The sequence below is a fragment of the Ictidomys tridecemlineatus genome, chromosome 2 (assembly GCF_052094955.1).
Source record: "Ictidomys tridecemlineatus isolate mIctTri1 chromosome 2, mIctTri1.hap1, whole genome shotgun sequence".
NCBI classification, from domain to species: domain Eukaryota; kingdom Metazoa; phylum Chordata; class Mammalia; order Rodentia; family Sciuridae; genus Ictidomys; species Ictidomys tridecemlineatus.
In genome coordinates this window covers 106,913,535-106,931,038 of record NC_135478.1, presented here as the reverse complement: position 1 = coordinate 106,931,038, position 17,504 = coordinate 106,913,535, and the positions used below count along the sequence as shown (strand labels likewise).

The window sequence follows — 17,504 nt, the reverse complement described above, 5'->3', positions numbered from 1 at the left end:
AATGAATGGGACTGGCTCTGCTTCCCCAAGGGCTGCATGTGTGAGACCTCAGGAGCTGAGTTTGGGGGAAGGGGCTTCCTTTTCTGTTTGGATGGGAAGCTGGGGTGGGGCAAGGGTAGGCACTGGCCTCCTGGTGTTGCCACGTAGGTGCGAGGGAGGGGAATGGGAGACCTAAGAGGAGGCCTCCTATTGTCGCAGACCCAGCAAAGCCTGAGATGCACAGAGACAGGCACTTTCTCCCTCCTCCCTGACTGCTCTGGCTCCACCAAGGAATATTGGTGGGAATGCTGGGCTGTCTAGAGACCTGGCCAATTCTGCAGGGTGGAGAGACAGGAAGCAGGGGGACCTCAGCAAAAAGGAACTCTCCTGGTCCTCCAGGCAGACTAGCCACTGTGGATTCTGTGAGCACTGCAATGACCAGGAGCCCTGCAGAGGGGGGGAACCTGTAGTGAGGGAGTCCTGCAGTGGGGGATCCTATAGTGATGAGATCCTGCTGTGGGGGATTCTATAGTTATGGGATCCTGCAAGGGGAATCCTATAATGAGGGGGTCCTGCAGCAAGAAGATCTTGCAGTGGGGTGGGTCCTACAGTGAGGGGGACCTGCACTGGGGTGGGTCCTACTTTGAGGGAATCCTGCAGTGGGGTGGGTCCTATAGTGAGGTGGGGTCCTTCAGTGGGGTGGGTCCTACAGTGAGGAGATCCTGCAGTGGGGTGGGTCCTATAGTGAGGAGATCCTACAGTGAGGAGATCCTCCAGTGTGGTTGGTCCTATACTGAGGGGATCCTGCAGTTGGTGGGTCCTATGTGATGGGATCCTGCAGTGGAGTGGATCCTATAGTGAGGGGATCTGCAGTGAGGTGGATCCTGCACTGGGGTGGGTGCTACAGTGAGGGGATCCTGCAGAGGAGTGGATCCTAGAGTAGGGGATCCTGCAGTGTGATGAGTCCTAAAGTGAGGGGATCCTGCAGTGGAATGGGTCCTATAGTGAGGGGATCCTGCCATGGGGTGGGCCCTATAGTGAGGGAAACTGCAGTGGGGTGGATCCTATAGTAAGGGGGATCCTGCAGTGGGCTGGGTCCCACAGTGAGGGGATCCTGCAGTGGGGTGGGTCCTACAGAAAGGAGATCCTGCATTGGAGTGGGTCCTATAGTGAAGGGATCCTGCAGTGGGATGGGTCCTATAGTGAGGTGATCCTGCAGTGGGGTGGGTCCTACAGTGAGGGGATCCTGCAGTTGGTGGGTCCTATAGTGAGGGGATCCTGCAGTGGGGTGGGTCCTATAGTGAGGGGATCCTGCAGTGGGGTCATCCTATAGTGAGGGAATACTGCAGTGTGGGGTGGATTCTATAGTGAAGGGGATCCTGCAGTGGAGTGGGTCCTACAATGAAGGGATCCTGAAGTGGGGTTGGCCCTATAGTGAGGGGGATCCTGCATTGGTGTGGGTCCTATAGTGAGGGGACCCTGCTTTGGAAGGGTCATATAGTGAGGGGGCCCTTCAGTGGGGTGAATTCTATAGTGAGAGGGATCCTGCAGTGGCCTGGGTCCCACAGTGAGGGGATCCTGCAGTGGAGTGGGTCCTATAGTGAGGGGTTCTGCATTGGGATGGATCCTATAGTGAAGGGATCCTGCAATGGGGTGAGTCCTATAGTGATGGGATCCTGCAGTGGGGTGCATCCTATAGTGAGGGGATACTGCAGTGGGGTGCATCCTATAGTGAGGGAATACTGCAGTGGTGTGGGTCCTATAGTGAGGGGATCCTGCAGTGGGTGGTTCCTATAGTGAGGGGATCCTGCAGTGGGTGGTTCCTATAGTGAGGGGAACCTGCTGTGGGGTGGGTCCTATAGTGAGAGGATCCTGAAGTGGGGTGCGTCTTATATGAGGGGATCCTGCAGTGGTGTGGGTCCTATAGTGAGGGGATCCCGCAGTGGAGTGCGTCCTACAGTGAGGAGAATCTACAGTGGGGTGGGTCCTATAGTGAGAGGGTCCTTCAGTTGGGTGGGTCCTATAGTGAGGGGATCTTGCAGTGGTGTAGATCCTATAGTGAGGGGATCTTGCAGTGGGGCGGATACTACAGTGTGGGGATCCTGCATTGGGGTGGGTCCCATAGTGAGGGGATCCTGCATTGGGGTGGGTCCCCAGACCCTCTGCTCCCTTAGCATGCAGTCGTCTTCTTTTTTTATATATTTATTTTTTAGTTCTAGGTGGACACAATGTCTTTTATTTTACATTTGTGCTGTGTTGAGGATCGAACCCAGTGCCTCGGAGCACATAGTCTTCTAACAGGGCTGGGATTTATCTCCATGAGCTCCCTGGGTGTGCCTGTTCTCCATAGCATGTTGCTTAATATTAAACAGCTGATTTAAGACGCTCCCGTCGGGTCCTGCTGTACAGTTGCTCTATAAATTTCCTGAGGACCGCAGCTCTCTGCACATCTGCTGACAGTGCAGCTGTGTCCTTGACCTGATCCTCCCTGACCTTCCAGGTTGTCCCTGCTCTGCACACTGGGTCTGAGAATGGCTGCCCGGCTGCCCTGGCTGTGGGGACTGTCACGGCTACTTTATACACAAATCTGGCCATGACCCTGGGGCTGAAATCAGTCTGGGGAGAGGCTGACCTTCACTCAGATCAAAGGCCTGTCATACTTGAGCTGAGCACTCTTGGCTCTGTCCTGAGGGGCAGTGGGCAGTCTGGCCTGGTGACCCTGGTGGTGGCTGCAGCAGGGGACAGGGCTGCGTCTCTCCAGCCCCCACCTGCTGTGGTGGCCCCAGAGGAAGTGTGGGAATGGGACCCAATTTGTCCCCGTCCATGGTGGCCTGACAGCTCTCTCTTTTCCCTCTGGAGGGTGCCAGTCCTGATTTGCCTCTTGCTGTTGGTTTTGGGGCAACTTGTAGAAACCGCGTCCCTCCAACATCAGGCAAGGCAGCAGCAGGACGTGGGATGCATGGGATTGTGGGGCTCTGGACAAACACTGCCCACTCCCTTCCTGCCCACCTCCTGGCCTTTCTAGCTCTGTGACTCCAGAGACCAGCTGCTGAGACGGTGCACCCCATGCCTGAGGGGCAGCAGCCTGGCGGGCCCGGCCGGGGTTCTTCGGCTCTGCAAGGTGGGGCTGGACTGGGCACAGGGCCAGGATGGCAGCATGCACTCTTCATGCCTGGCAGAGGCAGTGGATACCTGGCTCTGCTGGCTCCCAGGGAGAGTCTTCCAGGAGAGCAGGTGGCTGAGCCCCCAATCAATTCCACGTGGTTCTGCTGGGTCCCTCCAGCTTGCAGGGTGTCTGCTGCTCAATCCTACAGGCCTCGCTCAAGGTCACCCCAGCCACCGCAGCATCAGGTCCCTGTCCTGGCTCCTCTTCCTGTACAGGGCTCTGCTCCATGTCCTCTGCCCTGTCGGATGTGCCACAGAAGCCAGGGGCTCTGGGGGTTGTGGGCCACCTCCCCAGGCCCCTCAGAAGCCGGGCTCTGGGGGTCGTGGGCCACCTCCCCAGGCCCCACAGAAGCTGGGCTCTGGGGGTCGTGGGCCACCTCCCCAGGCCTCTCAGAAGTGGGCACTCTGCCTGGCACCACATCCCAGGGCGGGCCTGCAGTTTGCCTGATGGGGCTTGTTTGTGCCTGTGGGGCTGGTAGCCCTGGGAAACGCCCTGGAATTGGCAGTTTGGGTGGGGGCAGTGGGCTCGGTCCCCTGGGCACCAGGCAACTCCTGGACAGCCACCTGCAGAGGCAGTTGAAAGGCCACCAGAGTAAGTGGGGATGGTGGCAACCCATGCGGGCTCTCAGTCAACCTCCCTCCCTTTGGGTTCAGGTGCCCTCTGGGCCTGACTGGATCTCGCCCTGGACCCTGCCCTGCCCAGCACCGCACCACGGCCCCACTGCGTCCCCACTGCGTCCCCACATGCTCCTCTGCCATCAAAGCCTCACGAGTTTCCTGTTTTCACAGTCTGTGTCCCCTCCTTGCCACGTGTCCCTGGGGCCTGCCATGGTGCCCAGTACAGTTCATGAATGAAGGATCCTCTGAGAGGGGCTCCCTGCAGAGCTCGAGATGCTGAGTGTGAGGTCCAAGCTCAGGGAGGGAGGCTGGGAGGAGCTTGCATCCTTCCTGAGTCCCTTGGCCTCTGTGTGCTGGGCATGTGGGTGTCAGGTCCAGAGAGGACAGCAGAGGGAAAGCCCCGGCCACGCTCCCGTGATGGGCTCACATGGAGGCCGCAGTGATCCCCCCAGGGTGGTGACGTGTGGCCAAGGCTGAGGGCAGACTGGCCAAGACCCAGGCTCCGGCCAGGGAACAGCACGTGCTGAGGCCCCCAGCCCCTTGTGCCTGCTGGACCCTCCAGGCTGCGCCCTGCCCCCCCCCCCACTGGCCTCTGCTCCCAGCCCGTGCAGCCTTTCAGATCCATTTAGCCTAATTAGAGTGATTCTGTGGTCTCAGGGCCAATTTACATCTCTGTGGCTGCAGGAAGGCCAGCTGAGTCCTCTAATGAGGAAAGTCCTTGAGCCAATTAGGGGAAGTGGCTCCACCCTGTCCATTAGGTTTAATAAAGGTCAAGACAAAATCCAGTGCTGAGCCCAGCCCAGGTGGTGGTCCACCGAGCAGAGTTTGACTCGCCTTCTTTTCTGCTGTGAAGGTTGGGGTCTGCTTGGGGTGATGGACGAACCATCCCCCACCCTAAGGGTCACTGCTGGCCCCAAGATGCCCCTGGGGGTGGAGGGCTTTATTAGCCTTGGGGCAGTTTTTCCCACTCTCCCAAGAGGGGAGGTATGTGAGGTCCTGGCAGCAAGGCCAGCCTCCCCGAGATACAGTGGTGTCCTCCACTAGGGGTTTCTCAGAAGGGGGTTTCTCTCTGCCTGGGTCCAGGCTGAAGGGAGAGGATGGGGGTGCTGGGCCTGTGTCTGCTCTGAGAGCCACTTCAAAAGGCCCAGGGTTGGTGCCTGAGGTAATGCAGGTCCTGATGGGGGAGGATGCAGCCCCGCCAGCCAGCTCTGCTCAGAAGTCCACTGCAGACCCTGGACCTTCAAAGACCCCAGACCTGCATCTGGAGCCTGCCTCCACTGGTCAGCCTGCAATCCACGCCTTCCCTGCCTCAGTTTTCCCACCTGTCACGCATGGGACTGATCTGCAGGCATCCAAGGAGCCAGTGCTGTGGGGGTCCTCGGGTCTGAACACGCAGCGGGTGTCCTCCGCGGGCAGGTTCCCTGGGCACCTGCTCTCGCACCGGAGGAATGCATCTTCATGAAGATGCTGTCCTGTGGGGGGTGGGACGCTCCATGTGGCCCTGTTGAACGTTGGCTGGGTGCTCAGGCGCGGCTGTGGCTCCTTGGGCCTCATGTCCCCTGGAGCCTGGGAGCTGCAGCCCTGGCTCCAGCCACACAGGGCGACTGTCTTTCTGATCCAGCTGTTTCTGGTCAGCTGCCTCTTGACTTCAGGGTCCTCTGGCTGAGCATGCTCCGCCTCCCGCCCTCCACCTGCTAGGCAGTGTCTCAAGGCCTTTCTCTGTTGTCACCTGGGGTCCTCATCTGCCCTCGGTGCTGGCTCTGCTGGGATGAGATTCCTTGGGTTGGCTGGAGGCCCCAAAAAGATACACACAGGAGCCTGTGCTGTGACCTTTGAGGTCTTTGCAGAGGTGACCAGGGAAGGCTCTTGAGGCCCTCCAAGTCTGAGGTGGGTCAAATCCAATGACAGATGTCACAAAAAATGACAGACCACCAGGCATGGGCCACACCTGTGATCCCAGAGGTCCAGGAGGCCGAGGCGGGAGGATCACAGGTTCTGGGCCAGCCTGGGCAACGTAGCCAGATCTGGCCTCAAAAAATAAATAAATAAATAAAAGTGCCAGGGGTCAGCAGTGGAGCCCCTGAGTTCTGTCCCCAATACCAGAGAACAGGGTGGGGGCTGGGGATGTGGCTAGTGGTAAAGCACTCGCCTGGCCTGTGTGAGGCTCTAGGTTAGGTCCCAGTATTGGGGGGAAAGGTGGACATTTGAGACTCAGATATAGAGAGGGTCTGAGACTGTGAGTCCTGGGCCAGATCCCAGTTCACTCTGTGAGTTCTAGGAAGCTTTTTCATCACTATGACCAAGAGATCCCACAAGAGTGACACAGACGAGAAGTTTATTTGGGGCTCACAGTTCCAGAGGTTCAGTCCCTGGATGGCCAACTCCATAGCTCAGGCCCTGGGGTGAGGCAGCATGTCATGGTGGATGAGTGGCAGAGAGCAGCTCAGGACACACACCGTGGGGCAGAGATGTGGGGGCCGTGTGTCAGGACCGGGTCTCGATCTCTGCAGAATCAGAGGAAGGGGACACCAATGCAGACAGAGATGAACCAGGACGTGGGTGTCACAGGGATTAGCCCACAGTGTGGACGCTCAGGAGTCCCCAGCCCAGCAGCTGGCAGATGGAAGCCCCTGGAGGGCTGGTGGAGTGAGCCCAGTCTGAGTCCAATCTGAAGGGAGGGGACAGCACAGTCCAGTCCTCAGGACACAAGCCAACAGCGACTGCCGCCCCTCAACCTTTGTGTCCTCCTGGGGATCCCCAGGCCCAGGCTATAGAGTGACATGCTGCTCTCAGCAGAAGCCCCCAGAGAGCTCAATCAGGCACCTCAGCACCTGGGGCCCAGTGCAGGTGACACCAGCTGGCTGGCACAGCATGAACAGCATGGAAAGGACTCACGTGGAGCCTCAGGGGGACAAGGACGGTTGAAGGTTGCGGCCCAGAGTGAGCCCGTATGAGGGAATAACAAGGCAGAGGGCATTCCACCCTGGGCGTGAGACCACAGGTGTCTCTAGGCAGAGGAAGCAAGGGTGCGGACGATTCCGACCTGGGGCAGTGCTGACCTGGTCAGTGCTGATCTGGGTGCCAGTGCCTGCATCTGCACAGCTGGTGGCTCTTTCTAAGAGGCTCACAGGGTCATTCTTGCTGCCTGGGGTGGGCAGGCAGAGGTGCTATGGGGGTCCCCTGCACAGGGCACATAATGGAGTGGGAGAGGCTACCAGAAAAAGGGACAGTAATGTTGGGGTGAATGGAATACAAAAAGGCAATTGGAGACTACGCAGAGAAGTCAGATTGGGTGGGACGCCTGAGGGGCGCAGCCTCACCCAGGCCTGTGTGGGTGGACCACTGCCCGTGGCTGTCCCTTGGGCACCTTCCCCTGAAACCAGTTATGGCCAAGCCCCTGGGGACCCGGGGCTCAGTGCAGGTGCCTCCGTGGTGTGCCCTGTGGTGACAGGGGACTGGGGATGGGGTCCCCGCCCAGGTGTGGCAGTGTGGCGGCAGCATGGAGGTGCTGCCCTGCTCCCGCGTGGCCCACATCGAGCGCACCAAGAAGCCCTACAACAACGACATCGACTACTACGCCAAGCGCAATGCTCTGCGGGCCGCGGAGGTGTGGATGGATGAGTTCAAGTCCCACGTGTACATGGCCTGGAACATCCCCATGACCGTGAGCCCGGGTGGGGGGTAGCGGGCCTCATGGGACTCCTCAGGGCCCCGTCAGAGTAGGGCCAGTGGGGGTCGTGGGCATCCTGCGGCCACCCTGGGCAGGGAGGGGACTTTGGCAAAGGGCCTCGTCCTCACTGGCCCTGGTAGATAGTCTAGGTAGAGAGTGGTCCCAGGGCCAGGGGTCAGGAGGGCAGGAGGGGTCCTCTGCCTCAGCCTCCCCAGTGCTGCAATGACAGCCACACTGGCCAGGCGGCCCCTCTCAAAAACACTGAGTAGATGCTGTCCACCAGAGCCCTGCCTGCCTGTCCACACCACCTGGCCCAGCCCTCTGCCTGCCAGGAAGCATCCGCCCCCGACAGCCCCCAGGGAACCCTCCCAGAGCGCTGTTCTGCTGTGTTACTGGGAGCTGGTGGCCATGTGGGGTCACAGGCCTGCCGAAGCCACCCGATTCAGTACTGCCCGGTCAGCACTGCCCACAGCCGTTTCCAGCCCCACAGACCAGGAAGCCATCAGAACGGCCCTCAATACTAGAGACAAGGAGGGCTCCTGCCAACCATGAGGCCAGTGGTCTGTTGCAAACTGATGCAGAAAGTCCAGTGTGGCCACTGGAAGGGCAGGACGTAGGCAGAGCAGGGGGCTGGCCTCCGGGCTCCAGCCCCTCCACAGGAGGCGGCTCAGTCCTACGAGGGTGGAATGTGTCTTGGGTTCACCCTTGGCTTACAAGGGTGCGAGGACTGTGGCCCCAGGAGGGCAAGGACTGTCCTAAGACCACCCACAAAATGACAGACTTGGCTCCAGCATCCTGGCTGAGTCTACCCTTGCCCCGACCTGCTGGCCCAGATGGGGCCCTGGAGGCAGAGCTCCCCCAAGCCCACCCCACCTTTGAGGGCCACTCCCTGCACAGAGCATGGGCCCCATGGCACCCCAGGTCCTTGGCAATAGGAGGATGCCCAAGCTGGGCAGAGCAACTGGCCCCAGCTCTATAGCACAGGGCAGCTTGGAACCAGCCAGGGGCAGCTGTGTTGACCAGGGCTCAGCCACCTGGATATGGTGACCTCCCTGAGGCTGGCCTGTGTACAGCCCTCCAGAGGTTAGGCTCAAACTGCATGGCCAAAGCCCTGCCTTCCATCTCAGGACATCTCAGCCATCTAGGCAACCCAAGGCCAGGCCATCAGGATGGGGACCAAACAGAAGCAGGCTCAAGAGCCCTCCCAGGAGCTGGCAGGGCTGGACCTTGGATGCAGGGTGCGGACAGCCAGGCTGACCTTCTGTGGGTTACGGGAGGGTAGGAGGCCAGTTCCAGATGAGACTGCATCAGGACTGCCCTGGGGGGTCTCAGGAGGCCTGGCACTCACATGTCCCCACCTGCTCCTGCCTCGCAGAACCCAGGGGTGGACTTCGGGGACGTGTCTGAGAGGCTGGCCCTGCGCCAGAGGCTGAAATGCCGCAGCTTCAAGTGGTACCTGGAGAATGTGTATCCCGAGATGAGGACCTACAACAACACCCTCACGTACGGAGAGGTACCGCCTCCCCCGCAGGGCCCACCCGACCCCACCTCCATGCCCTGTCTCCCCACACCTGACACGGTACCCCAGCACACTGCCCACACCCATGCCCCCACCTGCACACTTGTATACTGGGGCATCCAGACACTAAGGGACACAGGGACCGTCACACACACTTGGCCCACATGAAAACACATACCGATCCTTGCCTGTAGAAATACACACACGTGAAGAAACGTGTACACAGGTACACACAGAGATGTATGGCACACACATTCACATAGGTAGGGACACCTGCATTCACATGCATGTGCACAGGGCACACACATGTACATGCACACATGTATTCAGATGCCTGTGTGTGTACATAACGGTGTGTGTGTCAAATGCATTTGCATCTGCGTACATGAACATGTGTGCATGAGTGCATTCACATTTGTGAGCGTGCATTCACACAAGTGTGTGTGCACACTTGTGTGCTGCATGCCTACACTCTCCCACAGACACATGCTATGTACATGCATGTGCATAAACTCTGTTGGTGCACGCTGAGCATGCACACACACGAGTACAGTGCACACATGGAGGTGTACGTGTGCACACACAGAGCTTCCAGGGCACCACGCATACCTCAGCTGTGTGTGAACCTGTCAGGGCACCTCCCTGTGCACCAGGCACCTGTGCCATGTCATGACTGTCACCTGAACGCATGCACCACACAGCACAGCCCTGTTGGTCCACACACACAGTACCATGGCCCCAGACTCACCCGGAGAGCGGCACCTGAGCGGCATCAAGACCCCGCCCCACTGTTGCTGGTGCACAGACCCTCGTGGCTCTCCAAAGCCAGGGGGCGCCCTGTGGTCCTGCCGCTCCCGGGTCTGTGCTATGGTGTGTGGCCTCCCACCCTGCACTAGGCAGCAGAGCTTCTCCCCAGCTCCTCAGCTTCCCCAGAGCCCGGCTCTTCCTTGCAGAGAGAACGAGCACATCCTGGCCCTGGGCTAGCCCCCTGGCTGGGGGTCCTAGCTGTCTACTCATCCCAGAGCTCCCGGCCCACCCTACATCTGACCCAGTCCCTCGGGCCCAGAGCCTCCCTGGGGGGCACTGGGTATTGAAGGGGTGGGGGGAGGCAGCACTTCTCCTGGCCTCTCCTGTGCTCTGTCCTGCCCACTTCCTCCCACTGTCAAGTCCCCTCACCACCCACCCCTGTGGCTGCTTCTTCTGCTGGTAAAACCTGCACCACTCTGGGGAGGAGTGGCCCGTAACTCCAGGTGTCTGAAGGTGCTCAGGGTCCAGGCCATGGGCAGTTCTGCTGGGTGGGGGCGGAGCCCATCCTGGCTGGGCATGCTCTGCGGGCTGGAGGCTGGCTGGCTGCTACTGCCCGCCCAGCTTACAGGCAGAGCAGGTCGCACGGCTCATGGGCTCCAAACCCACACGGGCTCACTTCTGCTGCATTCTGTTGGCTGAGCCTCTGCCTCCTGGGGAAGAACTGTGGTCACACAGCACAGGGACATGGGAAGCCAGCGGCACAGCCCAGGTCTCCATCCAGCATGTAGGACTGTGTCAGGAACAGTCAACGTGCCCCTGACAGATGGCCAGCCTGTGGCCCCTCTGCTCCCTTTCTCTTTACCTCACCTGGCCTCAGGCCAGCCCTGGGCCCTGGTGGGTCTCACACCTGGGGAGATGGTGTCAGGCTCATGCCTGTCCTGGGACAGCCCCACCTGAGGATGGGGGCGGGGGGCTTCCTGCAGCCTTACCTTGGCCTGGAGATCCTCCTCGGTGACCCTGGGTTCCTCCTGTGGCTTTTGGTGGCAGGTGAGAAACAGCAAGGCCAGTGGCTACTGCCTGGACCAGGGTGCGGAGGACGATGACCGGGCCATCCTCTACCCCTGCCACGGCATGTCCTCCCAGGTAGGCCCAGCGAGCCCTTTGCAGGCAGGGGCAGGTGCTGAGCACACAGTGGCTGCTGGGGCCAGCTCAGGGGCTGGAGCAGCTTGGGGACCCCGAGAGCCCCGCCCCCCCAAGGCAACAGATGGGTAAACTAAGGACAAGGCTTGGGTCAGGCAGGCCTTGGGGACTCCTCTATGCTTCAGGGTCCCCATCAACACCACAGGACACTGAGGGTGCTTACTTCTGCCTGAGCACCTGCCCTGGCCTTGCAGCCCCAGGTCCATTTGCACCTGGCCAGAACCCATCCAGGGCTCATCATAGCCCCAGGTGACCCTGACCCAAGAGAGAGCCTGAGGGTCTCATCACAGGTGACCCTCTGCATGTGACGATGTGCCTGGGTGTCTCAGTGCTGAAGTTGGATCCCACTCCATGGTCGGCTTTCCGGGCATGACCCTCAGCCCTCCCAGAGCCCTGCGCACAGAGCTCCACCCAGGGCAGGTCCAGGGACCCTGCCACCTGGCCCTCACCCCAGCACTGAGCTGGTGCTAGCTGACGGGGGCGCATGGGTGTGACCAGCTCCGTGCGCTGCCCTCCTTTGTCTTCCCTGGAGCTCTGGACAGGAGGCCCAGCCACTTCAGCTTCCAGCTTTGATTAACGGCAAAGCAGACCTGCGTGGAGGCCCAGAGGAGGCTGCTGAGCAAGTCCAGTTGGGGGCCTCCAACACGTGTAGAAGACCCTCTGGCCAGTGAGGACCTCAGGATGCGGCCCCTGGGTTTGGCTGGGTCCCAGCAGCAGACCCTCCTGCCAGGAGTAAAGCCCTGCTGGAGGGCAGAGCAGGGCAGGGCAGAATCCGGGGTCAGCAGGTGTGGGCCCCTCCTCCCGTGATGCCCCAGTGCCCATGCTGAGCCCTCTGCCACCAGAGCACAGTGGGGCCATGGGCATAAGTCACCTCCCACTCCAAGAGGGCGGGCAGACGGGGACCAGGTGGATGGGGAGGCTGGGCCCGTGGTAAGCCTCACTGGAGAGTTGGAGAACTGACACCCAATTCAAGCAGGACATGGCCGCCCACGTTCTCCTCTGCAAAATGATCTCAGTCTGTTGGACACTCACAACCCAAAGGTCTCTGAGGCTGCAGGACTCCAGGGAAGAGCTAAGTCAAATCCCCATACCCTGTCACCAGGCTGCCTCAGTCTCCTAGGGCCACTGTGACCAAGGACCAGAAGCTGCACTGGCTCAGGGCCACAGGACCCCCACCCCTGCCATTCTGGAGGCCACACTCTGAAGTAAGAACCCCTGGGCCTGGGCCTGCCTCCCTTGCCCAGCCCTGCACAAGTGGCTCTCCTGTTCCCAAGGCTGAGCCTGGAAGGTCACTCCCAGAGGGCTCTCACTGGCTGGCAGCTGTGCTGGCCAGGGCTGGCTGGCCAGAGCAGGACTCATGGCCACTGGTGACCTCCCTCAGAAGTTGGAAGGCTCCACTCCATGATGTTTACCATTCCCTGATGTCCAGAAGGAGAGGACAGAGCCACCGCTGGGGGTCAAGGTCACATGCCACATGGACATGCCAGGCAGGAGCAGCTGATACAGGACGCGCCTGGGCAGTGTACCTGTGCACTCAGGAGAAGACAGCAGGAGCCCAGAGATGCAGCCCACACACACGCCTGCTGTGCCCCCCTCTGATGCCACGTCCCATGCTAGCCCTGTGCACAAGGCCGTCCTAACAGCCTGCTTGCTGTGGAGGACACTGAGGCTCGGCCAAGGGGCTTGCTGAGGGCACACAGCTGGCTTCTGTGTGGAATGTGTAGCCGTCACTCTGCCCTCTTGCCGAAAGCCTCCCTGGGGGGCGTGTTACATAAACACCCCTAACCACAGCCCCAGGGTGTGGGCACACGGAGTTGCCTTCACCTGAAACGTCTGCCATGTCCTTCGGGAGGAGTGGAGCCTGCTGGGACCATGGGAGGCCCTCTGTCTCCCAAATCCACGCCTGGGCCCAGGTGTCCAGCCCCACAGAGGCCAGGACTCTGATCAGAGTTCCCGGGAAGCAGACCCAAGATGGATCCTCATTGCAGGACCATGGGGAAGGCACGGGGTCCGTCCACCAGAGGCCAGGCAGCCTCAGCCCAGCTGGGGCTCCTCCTCCCTCCTCCCTCTGGCCCCCATGGGAGCAGGGCCGGTGGGGCCGAGAGGCAGGAAGGGCATTGGGCACAGGACCTACATCTCTCAGCCACCTGCCCAGGCCTTCTGGGGTGTCCTGTGACTACCGTCCAGGGGTGCTGGGTTTGAAGTCTCCGTTCAGAGGAGTGAAGAGCAGAATGCAGGGACAGCAGGCAAGCAGCAGGCTCAGGGCAAAGTGACAGAAACAGAGACAGCATTCTCTGAGGAGCAGGGGACCAGAGCCGGAGTCCCAAGGGAGTCCTGGCCTGTTCTTTTTGTTGTCTCTGGAATTTCCTCCTCTCCTCATCTCCCCCTGTCCCGCACTCCTCACTATTATTGGTTGGTCTCCTGGTCCATGCATCTGTCTTAGTTTTTCCATTGGGTCCCCCATTTACAGAAGTGTCTGTGTGACAGGTCCCCACTTGTGTCCATGGGCACTTTTGCCAACCAGGAAGCTGAGCACACCAGAGCCCCTCCCCGTGCTCCTGTGTTCTCCCTGCCCAACTCCGGTCTGGCCCCTGCCCTGGCTGCCTATGCCCCCTGTGTCTCCCTCAGTGAACCCCAAGACCTCCATGACCCCCAGAGCCTGACAGTGCTGACCATTGGATTGGCTCAGGAGGCTGGGGTGTCCTCCATTCCCTCCTCCAGCCCAGCTGAATTCCTTCTGAGCACACTGGTCACCAGCACAGATCCCAGGAGTTCCTCCCCTCGCCCAGGCCTGAGCCGGCCACAGGCAACCTGGACTCCCCAGGCCTGGCTGTGTCCACTCAACCCTCCCCAGTGTCCACCCGTGCTGTCTTCCAAAAGCTGATGCCCAGCTGGCATCCGAGCCTGGTGACGTCCCCTCCTCCCCTAGAGCCTTCTGCACAGCCTGCAGAGGTGGGCCCTTATGGTCACTTCACATCTACCACAGTGTCTCCTGGGAGGGGGACACCCTAGAACAGACACCAAGGGCCTAATGTACAGCAGGCTTGGGGCCGGGTCCAGGCCTCAGGGGTCCTGGGTGCTGCCCACAGCTCTGTCCATCTCCCCAACTGAGGCCTGGAGGCTGGGTCCAGGCCTCGGGGGTCCTGGGTACTGGGCCCACAGCTCTATCCATCCCCCCAGCTGAGGCCTGGGGTCTGGGTCCAGGCCTCGGGGGTCCTGGGTGCTGCCCACAGCTCTGTCCATCCCTCCAGCTGAGGCCTGGGAGCTGGGTCTAGGCCTCGGGGGTCCTGGGGGCTGGGTCCAGGCCTCAGGAGTCCCAGGTCTGCCCTCAGATCTGTCCATCCTCCCAGCTGAGGCCTGGGGGCTGGGTCTAGGCCTCAAGAGTCCCAGGTCTGCCCTCAGATCTGTCCATCCTCCCAGCTGAGGCCTGGGAGCTGGGTTTAGGCCTCGGGGGTCCTGGGGGCTGGGTCCAGGCCTCAGGAGTCCCAGGTCTGCCCTCAGATCTGTCCATCCTCCCAGCTGAGGCCTGGGGGCTGGGTCCAGGCCTCAGGAGTCCCAGGTCTGCCCTCAGATCTGTCCATCCTCCCAGCTGAGGCCTGGGGGCTGGGTCCAGGCCTCGGGGGTCCTGGGTGCTGCCCACAGCTCTGTCCATCCTCACAGCTGGTGCGGTACAGTGCTGACGGCCTCCTGCAGCTGGGCCCCCTGGGCTCCACGGCCTTCCTGCCCGACTCCAAGTGCCTGGTGGACGATGGCCGGGGACGCACGCCCACCCTGAAGAAGTGTGAAGATGTGGCCAGGCCGGCACAGCGGCTGTGGGACTTCACGCAGGTCAGTGGTCTCTGAGACCCCAGGCTCATGTACCTCCAGGGCCGCCTGCGGATGAGACCAGGGCAGTGTGGCAGGGACCCTGGATCAGCTGCTCTCCAGGAGCCCCAAAGCACAGGGAGGGAGGGTGACTGGCCCAGGGTCACACAACCAGAGAGGGGTCAGAGTACAGCGCTACCACTTCCAGCCCTGACTGCCCGGGTTCCCAGGCCCAGGAGATGGACAGGAGGATTTGGGCAGAGGGATTTTGAGTGCCTCACCTTGGCTGGTGGTCTCAAGAGGCAAGACTGGAATTCCACAGAGCTCTGCAGAACCAGCACTCCACCCAACTGCGCTGGTGATGCCCGAGTCTGACCCTCCCAAACCCCCAGGAAGGAGTGGACCCTGCCCATCCTTCCTTCCCTCAGATCCCGCTCCTGAGGGTCTCTGAGCCCAGGGCCTGATCCCACCCCTCAGCACACCACGCCACCCTCTGAGCCTGACACTCTCGGGCCCAGGTCCAGGGCAGCTGGATGTGTCCTCCAAGCCCTGCTGACCCCGCTTGCCTCCTGTGGAGACCTGCAGGTCCAGTACCTCTGTTCCCGCTGGGCACAGACCCCATGACAGTGTGAGGGGCTCTGCTGTCCCCCCAGGGGCTTGGGGACCACTGGCTAGGAAGGAGCTCTCACTGCTGCCTGAGAGCTGCCTTAGAGGCCCTCGGGGTGGGGTAGGGGTGGCAGTGAGGTCAGGGTCAGCGGCCCTGCTGCAGCTGCCTCTGGGGCAGCCAGGTGGGGCCAGGGCCATGGGCTCAGGGCCCCCTGCGCTTCCTGGAACCCCTTGGACCCCAGAAATCAGCAGGGCAGGCTGACAGTGAGGCTGGCTGGGATGCGGGCGGCAGAGAGGACCAGGGGGCCGGGGGCTTCCTGGTGGCCATGTGGGGCAGTGTGGGTTCAGGGCTACCCCCTGTCCTGGGTGCCCCGTCTGATGCGGCTCCCCACCCCGCAGAGTGGCCCCATCGTGAGCCGGGACACGGGCCGGTGCCTAGAGGTAGAGATGTCCAAAGACGCCAACTTCGGGCTCCGGCTGGTGGTGCAGAGGTGCTCAGGGCAGAAGTGGATGATCAGGAACTGGATCAAGCACGGGCAGCACTGACCTTGCCCCCAGAGCCGCTGTCCAGGACATGGGCACTGGTGGACCTTGGGGAGCCCTGGGCAAGCCCGGGCTGGAGCCAGGACTGCCTCACACCACCCACACCCCGGGCAGGCTGGGCCATGTGCCCGGGACAGGGGAGGCCTGGCGCCTGCGGCCATAGCCACCATGTCGGGGACAGACCCTCCCAGGACGGGCAGCTCTGCCAAGGGAGGGTGTCCGAGGACTGGGACTCCCGCGCGACTCACGTGCCTTTCTACAGAGATCCTCCTCAGGCTGCCGGGACAGCCGCCCTGCATGTGCCGAAGCCCTATGAACTCACCCCAGCTACTCACGCCCTGGGACGAGGACCAGCACCACCCTCCATGCACACGCTCCCTCCCAGCAGACAGAGCTCGCGCCCCTCGGCCAGCTCTCCTTCGGCCAGCTCTCCTTCGGCCAAGGCCAAAGCCGGAGGGCAGCTCCGAGAGATCCGGGAAGAAGCGACGGCTGCCCTGGTCCCAAGGGCGACTGAGGCCAGGCCCAGGAGGCCACTCTGCTGCTCCGGGAGGCTTGGGAGGGGCCAGCAGCAGAGACGAAGCCACCTGCCTCGGGGAGCTGGAGAAAGCCCTGCGGGCAGGGGCTCTGCTTCTGCCAGCCCTCGCTGGACCATGCCCCTGCTGCCCCCTGGATCTGTGCCCTCTGTGGCAGAGGCAGCTGCGGATGCCCACCTCTCGCCTGTTTTTATAAATAAAGTCTTACGTGGCACTTACGTGGCACTCAGCCACCCCGCTGTTGGCGTCTTGTCGTGGCCCCATGTGGGCTGCAGGTGCTCAGCTGAGACGTGGCCTTGGGGCTCTAGCCTCAGGGAAATGTCCCAGTCCTGGAGGACACACGGCTCTCCCACCCTCATGTCCTGGAGAGCTGCCTCCACAGCCTGGACCAAGCGAGGGGGTGGGGCAGGTGTGGAGTGGCCAGAACTCGCCTCACAGCCAGCTGGCCACATGGAGGGAGAGGAGAGGGTCAGCTCCGGCCTCTCTGCAGCTGGCAGGATGCAGAACAGAATTCTCCTGCCCAGGTTTCAGAACAGTGTCCCCACGGCCCCAGCCTGCTTCACTCGGGGTCACTGATGCTCAGGACTGTTGCCCTCGCCCCACACTGCAGCACCCACCAGGCACCTCTGGGGTTTGCTGGCAGCCGGAGTGCATGTGCTTCCTGGGGCTGGCCTCATGTAGTCATGCTCACCCCTGCTGCTGAAGGCCAGGCTTGCATTCCCTCCCCAGGCAGAGCCTCCAGGCCCCTTTCCTGGCCTTGCAGGGAGAGTGTATCTGCCTGGTGGCTTCCAGTGTCCCCGCCCGTCGGGCAGCCTGGAGAGTGGCTGGCTTCGCTCTTGGACATCAGCTGGAGAGACTGGAAGATTCGTCTTCACCCTGTCCCACCCTCCTGGCCACAGTCAGGGACTCACCCCGGGTGGCTAGTGGAGTCACCAGCCACAGGGGACCTCAGGGAACCACAGGCAAACTTCCATCCTAGGGGTGGTCCTCCCAGGCCCCCTGTGGGGGGCACGGCCTCCAGCAGGAGGGAGGCCCCTGTGTGGCAGCAGGGGCTGTCCTGTGTCCCCAGGGCTCCTGCCTCCTGTGGCGGGGACTGCGGGTGCCCCAAGGCTCCCTGCAG

At 61.5% G+C, this 17,504-nt stretch overlaps 1 protein-coding gene across 4 annotated transcripts in view; it reads left to right on the top strand.

Annotated features, from left to right (window-relative positions):
* The window catches only part of Galnt9 (polypeptide N-acetylgalactosaminyltransferase 9), a 63,246-nt gene extending 46,629 nt beyond the window's left edge, over positions 1-16,617 (top strand). The window contains exons 7-11 of one of the 4 annotated variants that reach the window (XM_021733938.3): positions 7,241-7,426; positions 8,808-8,945; positions 10,746-10,841; positions 14,559-14,726; positions 16,114-16,617. In XM_021733938.3, coding sequence (XP_021589613.1) covers positions 7,241-7,426; positions 8,808-8,945; positions 10,746-10,841; positions 14,559-14,726; positions 16,114-16,167 — 642 coding nt within the window. In that variant the 3' untranslated portion in view covers positions 16,168-16,617. Of the gene's footprint in view, positions 1-7,240; positions 7,427-8,807; positions 8,946-10,745; positions 10,842-14,558; positions 14,727-15,707 lie in introns of all 4 variants that reach the window. The other 3 variants (XM_005336346.5, XM_021733939.3, XM_021733940.3) reach the window with 3 other exon arrangements.
* Positions 16,618-17,504: the final 887 nt, after the last annotated feature.